Source organism: Saccoglossus kowalevskii, chromosome 3, assembly GCF_978046115.1.
Source record: "Saccoglossus kowalevskii chromosome 3, keSacKowa6.1, whole genome shotgun sequence".
Taxonomy (NCBI): domain Eukaryota; kingdom Metazoa; phylum Hemichordata; class Enteropneusta; family Harrimaniidae; genus Saccoglossus; species Saccoglossus kowalevskii.
In genome coordinates this window covers 25,636,581-25,654,949 of record NC_140643.1, presented here as the reverse complement: position 1 = coordinate 25,654,949, position 18,369 = coordinate 25,636,581, and the positions used below count along the sequence as shown (strand labels likewise).

The following is an 18,369-nucleotide window of genomic DNA, read 5'->3' as shown; positions in this document are numbered from 1 at the left end:
ATAAAGTGTCGACATGCGCGTACTGCATGTCGATACTTTGTAATTAGTATGTTCATATCGCCATTTTAAGGCGATTTACTAAACGTTATGAATTCATTCACTCATTTATTTGCATAGGTCTGGATCAAGTCAAATAATTTATTAAATATGATATTGTGGCTGTTATCATTGTCGTCAGTTCTTGGCTTGCATGTATCAGGGGGAAAATCTTCTCCTCTGAGGTTCTTCACACGTGTCAGGTGTCGCATACGACTTGTTTACCACTTCCGTGTGACTGAGAATGTTCTAGAACCGTACTGTGTCTGGGTGGAATGAACACTGTAGGAGGCAATAGAAGGTAATGGAACATTCTAGAAATTTGTAGTAAGTTCCAGACTCATTATGTATGCTGATGTAATGGTCTATTTATAGACAGTGTGGGTATATATAGGGGGGTTGTTCAGCACTGAGATCAGATCGGAGATCTCGTTGAATTGTATTGGAGTTTAAGTATCTAGTTATTGGAGTAGTGGAGCTTTACCGCGTTATTGTACTTGATGTTTGCAGAGTATAATAATACCAGTACCAGTTGAAACCTCATCTGTTGGCTCCGTGTTCGTATTTTATCATCGCCGCCAGGGAAGTCTTTTTGTTACTGTTGCCATTTTGGTATTTGAACCATCACATCTGTACCATACCAATTACGGTAATATTACGTTGCGTGTGAAATCAGGGGGGAATCTCGTCTCGTCTCTCTATCGCGTCCCCTTGAGGTACGGGATCGGGAAAGTCACTTAAGCTTTTACAGTCAAATAGAGGCACGCAACGAAATACGTTTCAATTCTCGTCTTAGTCGGTCAGTCGAGCACTCTATAAGACACAGCGCCCTGGGGAAAAGTCCCCAAGACTATCGCAAGGCTGACCAAGACTGCCCTTAGACTGCGTCTGTCCTGGTGTACTCACCAAGACCAACTAAAACAACTTTATTCATTTTCAAAACCTTAACCAATTACAAAGCAGTTAAAAGACTCTAGGACGTAACCTTCAATCATACAGCCAATCACACTAAGTACTGGACACGTCATATCTTTTGATTAATCGTTCACGATATAACTAACTGTGAATACCAAATGTCAGAAATAGTAGTCCGAATAGCGACGGTTATATCATAATTAGTTCCAAATCACTGAACCAAGTTCCGTCCAGGACCTCGCATGGGCCTAAACGATGACAGATATAACACAGCCATTCGCTAGTACTAGTAATCAGCTAATAAAGTCGATCAACAGATACGTGCAAACAATTTCATCATACATGCATGACGGTGATATCCCCGGTCATTCAAATCGCAAGTGTGCCATACAATTTCTTGTAAAAAATATAATTTATATTAATTCATACGTATATGCGGCACGGCAATTTGTGGCGTTTATGGCTGTTCGTTAAATTATGATGATAACTTTTGGTTATGATTTATCAAACTTTTAATTCAAATGACATACTACTAGTACGTATTTTGAATTCAAAAGTTAAAGTGCATACTTTTAACTTTTAAATCAAAGGTCATAATCACTGGTACGCACTTTTAAATCAAAGATAATATCACTGGTACTCATTTTTAAATCAAAAGTGCTGTTAACGGCATTTACTTTTTAATCAAAAGTCATATCACTGGCACAAACTTTTAAGTCAAAGGTCATATTACTGCTACGCACTTTTAAATCAAAGGTCATATCACTGGTACATACTTTTAAATCAAAGGTCATACTGTCATGAATTTGTTTACGCGTATCTGTTGACCGACTTAATTAGTTGATTATTAGCGAATTGCTGTGTTATGTTTGTCATCGTTTAGGCCTATTTGAAGTTTTGGACGGAACTTGGCTCAGTGATTTGGAACTAATTACGAGATAAACCGCCGCTATTTAGACTACTCATTCTGACAGTTGGTATCCGTAGTTATTAATGTAGTGAACGATTAATCAAACCATATGACGTATTCAGTACTTAGTGTGATTGGCTTTATGATTGGAGGTTACGCCCTAGAGTCTTTTTATTGTATTGTAATTGGTTAGAGTTTTGAAAATGAATACAGAGAGTTTGAGTTGGTCTTGGGGAGCACAGCACGATAGACGCAGTCGAGGGCAGTCCTGGAGAGCCTGGGGGCGAGTGTTGACGTAGTCTAAGAGAGTCTTGGGTCAGCCTTGCGATAGTCTTGGGAATTTTTCCCCAGGGCGCTGTGTCTTATAGAGTGCTCGATTGACCGACTAAGACGAGAGCTGAAACGTATTTCGTTGTGTGTGTCTTATTTAACTGTAAAGCTTAAGTGACTTTCCCGATCCCGCACCTCAAGGGGACGAGATATAGAGACGAGACGAGTTTCCCCCCTGACAAGTGTGGAGAACCCAGAGAGAGAACGATATTCCCCCCTGATAATACCACTAGTACGCACTTTTAAATCAAAGGTCATATTACTGCTATGCAATTTTAAATCAAAGGGCATATCACTGGTACACACTTTTAATTCAAAGGTCATATCACTGGTACGCACTCTTCAATCAAATGTCATATCACTGTACACACGTACACTTTTAAAATCAGAGGTCATATTACTGGTACGCACTTTTAAATCAAAGGTCATATCACTGGTACACACTTTTAAATCAAAGGTCATATCACTGGTACGCACTTTTAAATCAAATGTCATATCACTGGTACACATGCACACTTTTAAATCAAAGGTCATATTACTGGTACGCACTTTTAAATCAAAGGTCATATCACTGGTACGCACTTTTAAATCAAAGGTCATATCACTGGTACGCACTTTTAAATCAAATGTCATATCACTGGTACACACGCACACTTTTAAATCAAAGGTCATATTACTGGTACGCACTTTAAATCAAAGTTCATATCACTGGTATGCACTTTTAAATCAAAGGTCATATCACTGGTACACTTTTAAATCAAAGGTCATATTACTGGTACGCACTTTTAAATCAAAGGTCATATCACTGGTAAACACTTTTAAATCAAAGGTCATATCACTGTTACGCACTTTTAAATCAAAGGTCATATATAACTACACTTGTAGTACACACTTTTAAATCAAAGGCCATATCACTGGTATGTACTTTTAAGGTAGAGATGCAGTTTGCCTGACAGGTATTTTAATTAGTTAATTAGGAAACCAAGATGACCTCCCTTGTCCACAAAACTATATATTTACGGAAAGCTTATTGTACGAAATTTAAAGTTTTGTTAGTATTTTATTTTTATGGACACTGTAGTTTGAAATATGCACAAAAATGCTTTTTTGGTCAAAAGTGATTTAAAAAAAATAGCTTCTAAACCATGCTTCTGTTTCCTGTCAAAATTGGTTTATGGGTACATCTGTTTACTATGAAGAAAGCGCCGTCTTGAAAACTGTCTACCAGTTGTCAATTTTGTAGGGCAGCAGCTCAAATTTCACTACTTCAAGTGTATGCATAAATTAACACCCAGGCTAGTTGTCTGTACGATTGCTGTAACACTCTTCAACTAAAAACAATGCCTCGACGGCGTTTTGAAGATAAACACATTGTCAATCATTTGAGAAAATTTCAAAACAAAAGGTCAAAGCGTCTCGGAGCTATATTTTTTAAGTTCTGGAAGGTGCACTAAAAAGAAGCTGAGATAATTGATAATTTGCATAACAATTCACTCAGTAAGAAGTTTGCTAATGCTCATAATTATAATGGATGTTACAGTTTCAAATTTAAATGTATTATCGTTTTGTAAAAAGTTAAATACAGTGCATAATATGGAGATCCCGACATTTCTTTTTTTCATCATGTTTTTTTTTATTATTTATGTACAGCCTTGCTAAATCTTGCTAAGCATTCAAAAGAGATAATTTTCCACCTGTTATCTATATTTTAAAATCGTTTTTTGAGTATGTTCCACTATTCACAATTCTACAAAATTGTAACAGTCTATAGCCAAGACTTTTTGGATAATAAAAGCAAAAAAAAAAAATTCACTCCCAAGTGCCCTAGAACCTGCATCTCTACCTTAAATCAAAAGTTATGTTAACGGCATGTACTTTTTAATAAAGGGTCATATTACTGGTACGTACTTTTAATTCAAATGTCGTATTACTGTACTTAATGTTAATTCAAATGTCGTATTACTGTACGTCACCGTCCCTCAACACCCGGTTAAGAAACGCTATTGTCTAAAGGTGTTAATTCCTTAATCAACCAGGCGATGCGCGTTTCGCTCAAATCGACTAACAGTGACGTCATCAGCGTCACTGTACACTTTCAACTCTACGTTGTTACCCTCACGTCTTGTCTGCGATCTGACCTTTTATTATCGTCTCGTTCAACAATTTTAAAGAAACTTCTAATACCGAACACTTCTATTATACGTCTGAAGGCAAGGTGAGTAATTTCATTTCGTTTAAGTGTAGAGTGGTTAAGAAAATCGACCGATGATTTTACGTGGTATTGGTGACCTCTTTCAGTCTTGAGCTGTTGGAGATACCTACTCGATACTCACGATTTTGTAACCTTCTAACAAGATGTATATGTTGGCTTATCGTCAATTTTTTCTGGTCATATCAAAGTGTACAGATTGAAATAGTTACAATTATGTTCAATTCAACTGTACAGAACATGATTGACGAGGAAACAGGTTTTTTTTGGCAGTCTCGTTTTGACGCGAATTACAAAATGGCGCTAAGTTCAAAATTGACTTGTGTGAAAACGGTGTTTTGTTTTATGGCTGTTTTTCCCGATTTCCCCCCACAAATATACAACACATGTTGTATACATCATTTAGTTTTTATAGAATCGTTTCTTTAAGTTGTAGTAGTAAAGTTCTTTCTATTTTGAACGATGATATGTATAGTGAGTAAAATAAAATGGCGTCGATGTATTGACTGTCGTAGACTGTTTCGCTCGAGTCACGGTATTTTTGTCACTGTTTTTATGTTTTATCCGATACTATATCAGTATTTTTTTTGCATTTTTGTAAAAGGTCTGGTTACATTGAATAAAACAATTGTTGCTTTATAGCGCGTTTCGCGATATTTTCTTTTGGTTTTTGCCGTTCAATTTTACTAAGCGTTTTACTCATTGAAACTAAAAATGGCGTGTTAATGAAGCCCTATCACTATTGTGTTTACACAGTTGCTGGTCAAGATGCCCTTTCGTACAAATAAGTGGGCCCGTCCTAAAAAGTATTACAGGAAGTTACACGAAAGAAAGAAACTAGAAAAATTGAGCACTGAAGATGGTATCATAAATCATCAAAACAAGGTAAGCAAAGTAAAACTGACAATGTTTTTTCAGTATATAAATGTAGCTGAAAGTTAATATAATTATTTGGAATAAAAGTATGAAATTATCCAAGTTGCAGAAACTCACAAAACATCAATGTGTGGAATACATTGAATACATTTGTTTTTATTAATAGTGTGAATGTAGTGTAAAATGAAATTGAATTCTGAATTGCATGTTGCAAAATAAAATGTCTTTCAACATTTTAATGTTTGGGCTTTAGTTTTTCATTTTACTAGTATATGAATAATTATATGAATAATTATTTTTCACTATGTTCAGTTGTTCATAATGCTAGTCATAATTGTGTGAACTGGATTACTTCCTTTTTTACTATTTTTCTGTTTCCCAGGAAGATGTTTGCATCAGAGAACCTGAACCATTCACTTTTTCATATTTGAAACAACATGTCAATGAAGTCTCACTACCTTTGAGTTGGTCACTGCTTAGCTCCTGCTCAGAATTTCGGTTTAGCAAAGTAGAGTTCATCGGGGATGTCTCAAAGGTTTCAAGATGTGTAATGGTTGCTGGAAATTTAACATGGCGTGTACTGATCCATGGAAGAGATGTCACAAGTGGTCATGATATATTTGAACATGTACCACAAACTATAACAGCCTTGTCAGTCATCACCCAACTTATTACTTTGGTAAATACGTGCAATATATGCATGGGAAACACAGACCAGGCATTCATTGATTTGGTTCAGAGTCGAGGTGGAGAGATTGTAAAATCTGTTTCATTTGCTGGAGAAAAAGAAGTATCTGCCTATATTGAAGAAGATTACAATGCAAAAGCTGAGGATGGAACTATTTATAATTCAACTATTCGATCAGTTGATTGCATTCTGATAACAGACAGGAAGAGATGCTGTAAGTGTTCATCATATCGTAGCAATCTGAGATCACTGTCATCTAGAAGAAAAAGTCAGGGCAAAGAACAAAACATGTGTACAGACACTAACAGTAAAGCCAATTTCAGGTATCTTGACAAGACGCAATTACATGCAAGAGCAACAAATTTACAAAGAGAGAGGTCAAATGTGAAGAAGTCACTGGATAGAATTGTGAAGCGACTCATAAGTACTGAAGGCATTAGTGTGGAGAAGCCTTTACAGTCTGATTTAAAGACCATAATGGAAGTTCATTCTAAGGATGTTACCAAAGCGTATTCAGAAGACAGTTTCCAGCGCTTGTTCTGGGAGGAACAGTTACGGCATGCCAAATGTGCTGATAGCAGGCAGATGCGCTGGCATCCAACAATTATACGTTGGTGTTTGTCTCTTAGGTACAAATCAACAGCTGCCTATGATGCTCTTCGAAGTTCTGGTTTTATTAAGTTGCCAAGTCAGCGAACATTGAGTGACTATTCTAACTTCATAAAACCTAAGCCAGGTATTAACCAAGCTGTATTAAAAGAACTGATCAGTGAAATAAATTCCCATGGAAAATCCAACAGTTACAAATATGTGGCACTCCTTCATGATGAAGTCAAAATTAAGCAGGATCTGGCTTATGATAAGTACACTGGTGAACTCGTAGGTTTTATTAACCTTGGTGAAATAAACAACGAACTGATGGAGCTAGAGCGAATTAGCAGTGGAAAAAATTCTAAAGATCTGAAACTTGCCACTCATATCCTTGTACTCATGGTACGGGGTTTAGCCTCAAAATTTCAGATGAGTGTCGCATATCACCCAACTGATGGCTGTAGGGCGGACCATCTATTTCCCATCATCTGGGACACAATCAGCTTTCTTGAAGCATCTTGTGGAGTGAAGGTTCTCGTTTCGACCAGTGACGGTGCATCCTGGAATAGGAAGTTCTATAAAATGCACCGTGTCATGGGTGCACCAAGAGACACGCTTGTATTCAAGTGCTGCAACATCTGGACTAGAGAAAACAGACCTGTCTACTTTGTCTCTGATGTGCCCCATCTAGTTAAGACAACTAGAAACTGTTGGGCTAATTCTGAAGCACACAGAAAGTCAAGAAGTTTGTGGGTATGTAGTAAATTTAATATAATATGTGATTCAGTATTTACTTTCAACCTTAGGCTGAGAACAAAAATTTCTATGTTTTTCGTTTCCGCGCGCATCATTTTGAACTATGAGCCTCAGACGTGTTTTTTTTTCTAAAGCATTCTAAAATGCGCTTGTACTCGCACTTGTTTCAAATTTTTAGTTTAGTATTAAAAAAAAATCACCTCGCCGCCTCATTTTGAAATTTCCATTAAACGAAAAACAGATTTTTTTCCTGGCCTTATTTATTGCAACCGTTAGATATCCAAGCATCTCAGTGAAATGTACCAACTTAAGAAACATTTGGCCAAGCATAATTTTCACATTTTCTGGTGATTAAGTACACCTGATTACAAATTCTTGGTTAAATGAAAGTTGAAATTTTGCATAAGGAAAAGCACTATGATGGGTAAACACTTAATTTATTTTCTGTTTACAGAATGGAAACCCAATATTGTGGAGTCATCTGACCAAACTGGTAGTAGAGGACCGATGTAGGGATATTCATTTATTACATAAAATAGGATATGACCATATAAATATTACCTCATTTTCAATTATGAGAGTGAATCTTGCAGCCCAGGTAAGTACAAATTCATCTGCACATTGACTTCTGTATTTCAATAAAAAACTATAGATAAAAATACTGTTTAACCCATGTGAAAATTTTTTATCAGGGTGTAATAAACTGACCTGCATCAGTAAACTTTCACATATTTACAGGTTCTGAGTGAAACAGTTTCCAATGCAATTGCGACATTTGGACCACCAGAGGCAAGTGAGACGGCCAGATTTGTCAGATTAATGGACAAATTTTTTGATTGTCTGAATGTTAGATGTAAAGAAGAATGTATCCGAAAAAGAAAGCCAAACCTTGCTCCGTATACAGATGTAAATGATCCTCGACTTCAGGTAATATGTCAGCTTGATTATGGTAGTTCTGTTACATGCAAGCTTTTGCGAGTATTTTTTATACAAAAAATTTAATTATTTAATAGAATTGATGAAATCAAATGTCAAAAATAAAACTGTTCTGTTTTCTTTCAGTGGCTTGAACACGACTTTTTAGGTTATTTTTCTGATTGGGAGCAGCAGATTGCAAGGCGACCTGGAAATTATACAAAATCTGAGAGGAATACCATGTTTATCAGCTACCAAACAATGGAGGGTCTAAAGATGACAGGTGTGTAAATATTTTCATAACTGATTGATTATATGATACCAAACAATTTGTTCTGCTGACCAAACCAATTTCTAGATTCTAGTCACCCACAATGAAGGAAACCTATCTGATTCTCTTTCAGTGAAGTCCTTTGTGGAGATTACCAGGTATCTTTTGGATCATGGCGTGGAATATTTTCTGAGTGAAAAGCTTTGTCAGGACCCATTAGAAGCACATTTCAGCAAACATAGGCACCGTGGGGGTGATAATAATGATCCCACAGTACAGGCGTTTGGATATCAGGAAAATTCAATCAGACTTCAGCGATCTCATCACCTCCAATGCGTTACAGGCAATACTGGGCGATACAAAAGAACATTGGAAGAAGTAATTGACAATACTCCACTCCAGAAACGGAGCAGACCAGGCAAAAAGTAAAATGTATATGAAGTAGTAGTAGTTGTAGTTTTGTAAAATTCATATATATATTCAATGTAACAAGACAAACACTATCTAATTCTGATATATCTTATGACAGCTTTTCGCCCAGGTTACTGTAAAATACTTTTTAAGCTTGAAATTAATTTTCGCTATTTTTGCTGAAAGAAGGATTCAGTAAAAATAAAATTCAGGGATATACTATTTTTCTATATTTTACATGCACCTCATCAAAAATGAGTGAGAAGAAATTCCTTACAAAACGCTGAAAGTCTTTTCAGCTAAAATAAAGTATTTTACAGTATATTAAATAACTACTGGAGATTATGCTTACAATCTAAAACTTTCTGTTCAGGATCAGAAATAATATTAGACAACAGTATTTATTTTGTTTATGTTTTTATTACTAAATAAGAAACACCATATTTGTAACATTTATCGTTATGCTCACATCACTGTAGTACTGAACAAACTTAATAAATACATAAGTAATCTGTTGAAAATGTAAATATGCATTCTGCTTTTTAGGCAAAAAACTCGTTTCTGGATTCGATATATTAAAAAATGGCATGGTTATGTAGTTTTACATACAAAACGTTTACAGAAATAAAGAAAGAAGTGGGTGGCCCCTTTTGCCTTTGCTCACATGCAACATTTCATTTCAGAGACTTCCTTAGACCTTTTGATCCAGCAACATGTATATTTTTTCTTGTTTTAAATAACTCCATGACATTCTTGGCGAAAGAAAAACATCTTACCTGCACGTACAACTTGATGACCATTGCAGCAAGTTGCAGTGATATGGTGTCATTTATACTTTCCCTTGTCACACAGGACCATAATGCATTAACACGTTTACTTGAGTGGATATTCTCTAGAATGGGACTCTGAATGTCTTTAGATGAACAATGAACCTGTGATACATTAAGATGGTATTTACAAATAATTTCAATCTCTTGAAAAAATAAAAATGCTGAATCTGATAGGTGAAATAGGCCACCCCTGTCTTGTGTGTGTAACCATCCTTTTGTGGCCAACATGCTGCCAGTGTTTTTTACAGTTTCGTTTTCTTTAAACTTTTGAAGTAAAGAAATGTATTGACTATTTTTTACTTTCTGTTTCTCAAGCTTTCTTAGTAACTTGAAGGGCACATAACCTGCAAAACATCTCAAGGCTTGTCTCTCATCTTCACTAAGGCTGACATCTTTCAGCACATGCTCTCTGTCGTCTTGTTTTTCTGACTTGATTCTAATTAGGCTAACTAACCTAAACATAAAAAATCGTGATAATAGAAAAACAATGTTTTCATCAATAACGCTGTCCACCAAAGAACTAATAAAAGTTATAACTTTTGATGTGACTGATGCATCAATCCACACATTGTAAAAAGTGTGCCACACTTCCTCATTGTATGATGAAAATAGATTAATATCATCACCAGCCGTTATCACTTTCCACATTTGATCACAAAGAAGTTGAACAAAATCTGGATCAAGTTTTTTGGTCTTCAGTTGTGTTATAATTTCATAGGCCAGCCTACAAATATCAGCACCAAAAACACTAGAGCTGAAGTTCAAGTTTTCATCATTGTGTATGGCTGTGAATGCTTGTGTTGTTAGTTCTTGCATGTCTTCTTCAAGGTTGACTTGTCTGTATTTAAAATTCCTGTTGTGCTTGAAAATACCTAAGTAAAATATGAAGGTTGCACATAATTAGACACCAGACGACTAACTTTTAAATTAAGCGCTCATGAAATAAGTTTCTGATGTGAAATACATGATTTTGTTATCTTACCTTTTTGTGATTTTGATGCTCCTTTTAAATTAGTTTCTGTATGTTTTTTGTCAACTTTTGGAACTGTGGGCAAAATAAGTTTCATTTTAAGAACAAGTATTTGCATTAAAGTATTTTCATTATTAAAGTGATATAGCAGCATTTACACAATTACTGGCGTGATTTTGATGACAACTAATAACTCAAAATTTGTGATGTGATATTATAGTTTGTTAACACTTTTATTTAATATTATTAACAGTATAACTTACCCGCAGAGCTTGAACTGGTAGGATGTTCTTTCATACCATTTTTATCATGTTTATGAAGAGACGCTATGGATATAAATAAATAAAAAATTAATAAATAAGTGTAATTTTTGTCTTACGAATGGTAGATCATTCAACAATAATATTCCTCGCGGGAGTTGGTCAAATACTTTACTTAAAGTATGACCCTTGTTTTTGACATTCTATCAAAGGGTAATTCGATATTTTTTTCCTGCCATACCTAAAGAATGCAAGAAAAGAATAAATAGTATGACACGGTGTACAAATTTTACACCATTGAGATTTTATATCTGAATTTCGTTCTCAAATCCCCCCCCCAACAAAAAATCAGGAACGGTATAGGAAGTGGCACAGTCAGCTGGCGTACACACGTACAAATAAAATGCGATCATTTTAACGATACATACTAAATTTTAATTGATCGCCATATTTTATTACCAAGCGCACGCCGAGTGACTTGGTGAATTGGCCCCGGCGTTAAATGCCTCGGCCGGAAACCAGACAAATGTTTCAAAGGCAGGCAAATGTTTCAAAGATTTTCAGACTCCTACCTTTTATATCCTGCTTGTGGCCGCCCTTTACGTGTCCTCTAAAACCACTTGCACTTTTGTACTGCTTCTGACAAAAAGGACAAATATAGACGAATTGCAATACAGATTTTCGTCTTGCAGTCGTGTTGGGTCCGTGTTCGATGTCCGGCTGTGTGTGGGCGGTTACTTGCGATTCGACAGAATCTACAGGAGTATGTCGTTCTTCTGGTAAGCCTGGACTGTCATCGGGTTGTTCTTCTAAAATACTATCCCAATCGATGTCTTCGTCATCGAAACCAACAAAATCCTCATTAAATTTCCAAGACATGGCCTACGATTTAGATTCTAGATAGCGCACGTACTCGTAATCACAACAAAAACAAAGTAGGTTCTGCGCATGCGGAGTCTTGTTTACGCAAAGAGTTGTGGGTAAAATTACGTCATACGATATGCTAAGTTACATCAGATGCAGCTCCGATATTTCCGGTAACTCGATGCGGGAGGATTAAAAAGATAAACATCGAAACGCGCATACGGACAATAGAAGTCAGATCACTGTCATCTAGAAGAAAAAGTCAGGGCAAAGAACAAAACATGTGTACAGACACTAACAGTAAAGCCAATTTCAGGTATCTTGACAAGACGCAATTACATGCAAGAGCAACAAATTTACAAAGAGAGAGGTCAAATGTGAAGAAGTCACTGGATAGAATTGTGAAGCGACTCATAAGTACTGAAGGCATTAGTGTGGAGAAGCCTTTACAGTCTGATTTAAAGACCATAATGGAAGTTCATTCTAAGGATGTTACCAAAGCGTATTCAGAAGACAGTTTCCAGCGCTTGTTCTGGGAGGAACAGTTACGGCATGCCAAATGTGCTGATAGCAGGCAGATGCGCTGGCATCCAACAATTATACGTTGGTGTTTGTCTCTTAGGTACAAATCAACAGCTGCCTATGATGCTCTTCGAAGTTCTGGTTTTATTAAGTTGCCAAGTCAGCGAACATTGAGTGACTATTCTAACTTCATAAAACCTAAGCCAGGTATTAACCAAGCTGTATTAAAAGAACTGATCAGTGAAATAAATTCCCATGGAAAATCCAACAGTTACAAATATGTGGCACTCCTTCATGATGAAGTCAAAATTAAGCAGGATCTGGCTTATGATAAGTACACTGGTGAACTCGTAGGTTTTATTAACCTTGGTGAAATAAACAACGAACTGATGGAGCTAGAGCGAATTAGCAGTGGAAAAAATTCTAAAGATCTGAAACTTGCCACTCATATCCTTGTACTCATGGTACGGGGTTTAGCCTCAAAATTTCAGATGAGTGTCGCATATCACCCAACTGATGGCTGTAGGGCGGACCATCTATTTCCCATCATCTGGGACACAATCAGCTTTCTTGAAGCATCTTGTGGAGTGAAGGTTCTCGTTTCGACCAGTGACGGTGCATCCTGGAATAGGAAGTTCTATAAAATGCACCGTGTCATGGGTGCACCAAGAGACACGCTTGTATTCAAGTGCTGCAACATCTGGACTAGAGAAAACAGACCTGTCTACTTTGTCTCTGATGTGCCCCATCTAGTTAAGACAACTAGAAACTGTTGGGCTAATTCTGAAGCACACAGAAAGTCAAGAAGTTTGTGGGTATGTAGTAAATTTAATATAATATGTGATTCAGTATTTACTTTCAACCTTAGGCTGAGAACAAAAATTTCTATGTTTTTCGTTTCCGCGCGCATCATTTTGAACTATGAGCCTCAGACGTGTTTTTTTTTCTAAAGCATTCTAAAATGCGCTTGTACTCGCACTTGTTTCAAATTTTTAGTTTAGTATTAAAAAAAAATCACCTCGCCGCCTCATTTTGAAATTTCCATTAAACGAAAAACAGATTTTTTTCCTGGCCTTATTTATTGCAACCGTTAGATATCCAAGCATCTCAGTGAAATGTACCAACTTAAGAAACATTTGGCCAAGCATAATTTTCACATTTTCTGGTGATTAAGTACACCTGATTACAAATTCTTGGTTAAATGAAAGTTGAAATTTTGCATAAGGAAAAGCACTATGATGGGTAAACACTTAATTTATTTTCTGTTTACAGAATGGAAACCCAATATTGTGGAGTCATCTGACCAAACTGGTAGTAGAGGACCGATGTAGGGATATTCATTTATTACATAAAATAGGATATGACCATATAAATATTACCTCATTTTCAATTATGAGAGTGAATCTTGCAGCCCAGGTAAGTACAAATTCATCTGCACATTGACTTCTGTATTTCAATAAAAAACTATAGATAAAAATACTGTTTAACCCATGTGAAAATTTTTTATCAGGGTGTAATAAACTGACCTGCATCAGTAAACTTTCACATATTTACAGGTTCTGAGTGAAACAGTTTCCAATGCAATTGCGACATTTGGACCACCAGAGGCAAGTGAGACGGCCAGATTTGTCAGATTAATGGACAAATTTTTTGATTGTCTGAATGTTAGATGTAAAGAAGAATGTATCCGAAAAAGAAAGCCAAACCTTGCTCCGTATACAGATGTAAATGATCCTCGACTTCAGGTAATATGTCAGCTTGATTATGGTAGTTCTGTTACATGCAAGCTTTTGCGAGTATTTTTTATACAAAAAATTTAATTATTTAATAGAATTGATGAAATCAAATGTCAAAAATAAAACTGTTCTGTTTTCTTTCAGTGGCTTGAACACGACTTTTTAGGTTATTTTTCTGATTGGGAGCAGCAGATTGCAAGGCGACCTGGAAATTATACAAAATCTGAGAGGAATACCATGTTTATCAGCTACCAAACAATGGAGGGTCTAAAGATGACAGGTGTGTAAATATTTTCATAACTGATTGATTATATGATACCAAACAATTTGTTCTGCTGACCAAACCAATTTCTAGATTCTAGTCACCCACAATGAAGGAAACCTATCTGATTCTCTTTCAGTGAAGTCCTTTGTGGAGATTACCAGGTATCTTTTGGATCATGGCGTGGAATATTTTCTGAGTGAAAAGCTTTGTCAGGACCCATTAGAAGCACATTTCAGCAAACATAGGCACCGTGGGGGTGATAATAATGATCCCACAGTACAGGCGTTTGGATATCAGGAAAATTCAATCAGACTTCAGCGATCTCATCACCTCCAATGCGTTACAGGCAATACTGGGCGATACAAAAGAACATTGGAAGAAGTAATTGACAATACTCCACTCCAGAAACGGAGCAGACCAGGCAAAAAGTAAAATGTATATGAAGTAGTAGTAGTTGTAGTTTTGTAAAATTCATATATATATTCAATGTAACAAGACAAACACTATCTAATTCTGATATATCTTATGACAGCTTTTCGCCCAGGTTACTGTAAAATACTTTTTAAGCTTGAAATTAATTTTCGCTATTTTTGCTGAAAGAAGGATTCAGTAAAAATAAAATTCAGGGATATACTATTTTTCTATATTTTACATGCACCTCATCAAAAATGAGTGAGAAGAAATTCCTTACAAAACGCTGAAAGTCTTTTCAGCTAAAATAAAGTATTTTACAGTATATTAAATAACTACTGGAGATTATGCTTACAATCTAAAACTTTCTGTTCAGGATCAGAAATAATATTAGACAACAGTATTTATTTTGTTTATGTTTTTATTACTAAATAAGAAACACCATATTTGTAACATTTATCGTTATGCTCACATCACTGTAGTACTGAACAAACTTAATAAATACATAAGTAATCTGTTGAAAATGTAAATATGCATTCTGCTTTTTAGGCAAAAAACTCGTTTCTGGATTCGATATATTAAAAAATGGCATGGTTATGTAGTTTTACATACAAAACGTTTACAGAAATAAAGAAAGAAGTGGGTGGCCCCTTTTGCCTTTGCTCACATGCAACATTTCATTTCAGAGACTTCCTTAGACCTTTTGATCCAGCAACATGTATATTTTTTCTTGTTTTAAATAACTCCATGACATTCTTGGCGAAAGAAAAACATCTTACCTGCACGTACAACTTGATGACCATTGCAGCAAGTTGCAGTGATATGGTGTCATTTATACTTTCCCTTGTCACACAGGACCATAATGCATTAACACGTTTACTTGAGTGGATATTCTCTAGAATGGGACTCTGAATGTCTTTAGATGAACAATGAACCTGTGATACATTAAGATGGTATTTACAAATAATTTCAATCTCTTGAAAAAATAAAAATGCTGAATCTGATAGGTAAAATAGGCCACCCCTGTCTTGTGTGTGTAACCATCCTTTTGTGGCCAACATGCTGCCAGTGTTTTTTACAGTTTCGTTTTCTTTAAACTTTTGAAGTAAAGAAATGTATTGACTATTTTTTACTTTCTGTTTCTCAAGCTTTCTTAGTAACTTGAAGGGCACATAACCTGCAAAACATCTCAAGGCTTGTCTCTCATCTTCACTAAGGCTGACATCTTTCAGCACATGCTCTCTGTCGTCTTGTTTTTCTGACTTGATTCTAATTAGGCTAACTAACCTAAACATAAAAAATCGTGATAATAGAAAAACAATGTTTTCATCAATAACGCTGTCCACCAAAGAACTAATAAAAGTTATAACTTTTGATGTGACTGATGCATCAATCCACACATTGTAAAAAGTGTGCCACACTTCCTCATTGTATGATGAAAATAGATTAATATCATCACCAGCCGTTATCACTTTCCACATTTGATCACAAAGAAGTTGAACAAAATCTGGATCAAGTTTTTTGGTCTTCAGTTGTGTTATAATTTCATAGGCCAGCCTACAAATATCAGCACCAAAAACACTAGAGCTGAAGTTCAAGTTTTCATCATTGTGTATGGCTGTGAATGCTTGTGTTGTTAGTTCTTGCATGTCTTCTTCAAGGTTGACTTGTCTGTATTTAAAATTCCTGTTGTGCTTGAAAATACCTAAGTAAAATATGAAGGTTGCACATAATTAGACACCAGACGACTAACTTTTAAATTAAGCGCTCATGAAATAAGTTTCTGATGTGAAATACATGATTTTGTTATCTTACCTTTTTGTGATTTTGATGCTCCTTTTAAATTAGTTTCTGTATGTTTTTTTGTCAACTTTTGGAACTGTGGGCAAAATAAGTTTCATTTTAAGAACAAGTATTTGCATTAAAGTATTTTCATTATTAAAGTGATATAGCAGCATTTACACAATTACTGGCGTGATTTTGATGACAACTAATAACTCAAAATTTGTGATGTGATATTATAGTTTGTTAACACTTTTATTTAATATTATTAACAGTATAACTTACCCGCAGAGCTTGAACTGGTAGGATGTTCTTTCATACCATTTTTATCATGTTTATGAAGAGACGCTATGGATATAAATAAATAAAAAATTAATAAATAAGTGTAATTTTTGTCTTACGAATGGTAGATCATTCAACAATAATATTCCTCGCGGGAGTTGGTCAAATACTTTACTTAAAGTATGACCCTTGTTTTTGACATTCTATCAAAGGGTAATTCGATATTTTTTTCCTGCCATACCTAAAGAATGCAAGAAAAGAATAAATAGTATGACACGGTGTACAAATTTTACACCATTGAGATTTTATATCTGAATTTCGTTCTCAAATCCCCCCCCAACAAAAAATCAGGAACGGTATAGGAAGTGGCACAGTCAGCTGGCGTACACACGTACAAATAAAATGCGATCATTTTAACGATACATACTAAATTTTAATTGATCGCCATATTTTATTACCAAGCGCACGCCGAGTGACTTGGTGAATTGGCCCCGGCGTTAAATGCCTCGGCCGGAAACCAGACAAATGTTTCAAAGGCAGGCAAATGTTTCAAAGATTTTCAGACTCCTACCTTTTATATCCTGCTTGTGGCCGCCCTTTACGTGTCCTCTAAAACCACTTGCACTTTTGTACTGCTTCTGACAAAAAGGACAAATATAGACGAATTGCAATACAGATTTTCGTCTTGCAGTCGTGTTGGGTCCGTGTTCGATGTCCGGCTGTGTGTGGGCGGTTACTTGCGATTCGACAGAATCTACAGGAGTATGTCGTTCTTCTGGTAAGCCTGGACTGTCATCGGGTTGTTCTTCTAAAATACTATCCCAATCGATGTCTTCGTCATCGAAACCAACAAAATCCTCATTAAATTTCCAAGACATGGCCTACGATTTAGATTCTAGATAGCGCACGTACTCGTAATCACAACAAAAACAAAGTAGGTTCTGCGCATGCGGAGTCTTGTTTACGCAAAGAGTTGTGGGTAAAATTACGTCATACGATATGCTAAGTTACATCAGATGCAGCTCCGATATTTCCGGTAACTCGATGCGGGAGGATTAAAAAGATAAACATCGAAACGCGCATACGGACAATAGAAGTCAGATCGTTTCTTAACCGGGTGTTGAGGGACGGTGTGTACGTACTTTGAATTCAAAGGTCATATCTTCGGTACGTACATGTCAACCACGTTTGCATGGCTGTATATACTATTTTGTGTGCCGCAAGGCCACGTTCATAGTTAAAGAGAAAAAAAACGACACAGTAAATGCAGCAATACGTAATATCGATCAATACGATACGATAAATTATCCCCAACTGCCTCTTTGAAATTAGTATTCGTTACTCATCAATGCTGCACGCATCACTGTTGTCTCTCTAGAACGGACGATGCATCCCCCGCAGTCTAATAATCTATTACACACTTGATGTAGTCGTTTAATTATGCGGAATAAAACAGAGCAATAAAAAAGAATGGCAGCCTCAAGGGATACATCGTTACATTTTACTCAAATAGGAAGCTATACATCATGCTCGGTTGGC

General features: G+C 36.0%; 1 protein-coding gene and 1 long non-coding RNA gene across 2 annotated transcripts; one reads left to right on the top strand and one right to left on the bottom strand.

Annotated features, from left to right (window-relative positions):
- The first annotated feature begins 4,167 nt into the window (after positions 1-4,167).
- On the top strand, positions 4,168-5,246 carry LOC146747639 (uncharacterized). Its single transcript, XR_014928879.1, has 2 exons — positions 4,168-4,406; positions 5,157-5,246. It is a non-coding gene; the product is annotated as an uncharacterized LOC146747639 (long non-coding RNA).
- Positions 5,247-16,578: 11,332 nt separating this feature from the next.
- On the bottom strand, positions 16,579-17,771 carry LOC146747638 (uncharacterized). The gene is made up of 3 exons (XM_085496537.1): positions 17,402-17,771; positions 16,834-16,896; positions 16,579-16,645 (listed from the first exon to the last, which is right to left on the bottom strand). Exons 1-3 carry the CDS (start codon positions 17,706-17,708, stop codon positions 16,611-16,613), a joined length of 405 nt encoding a protein of 134 aa, XP_085352663.1. The 5' UTR covers positions 17,709-17,771; the 3' UTR covers positions 16,579-16,610.
- Positions 17,772-18,369: the final 598 nt, after the last annotated feature.

Bases quoted from the DNA above. Each gene is read 5' to 3' on its own strand.
- LOC146747638 (XM_085496537.1), bottom strand. From the start codon at position 17,708: ATGTCTTGGAAATTTAATGAGGATTTTGTTGGTTTCGATGACGAAGAC. The intron at 16,897-17,401 runs GTAGGAGTCTGA...TTATATCCATAG, and splicing joins CCACAAGCAGGATATAAAAG to CGTCTCTTCATAAACATGAT. The intron at 16,646-16,833 runs GTAAGTTATACT...TTTTGCCCACAG, and splicing joins TACCAGTTCAAGCTCTGCGG to TTCCAAAAGTTGACAAAAAA.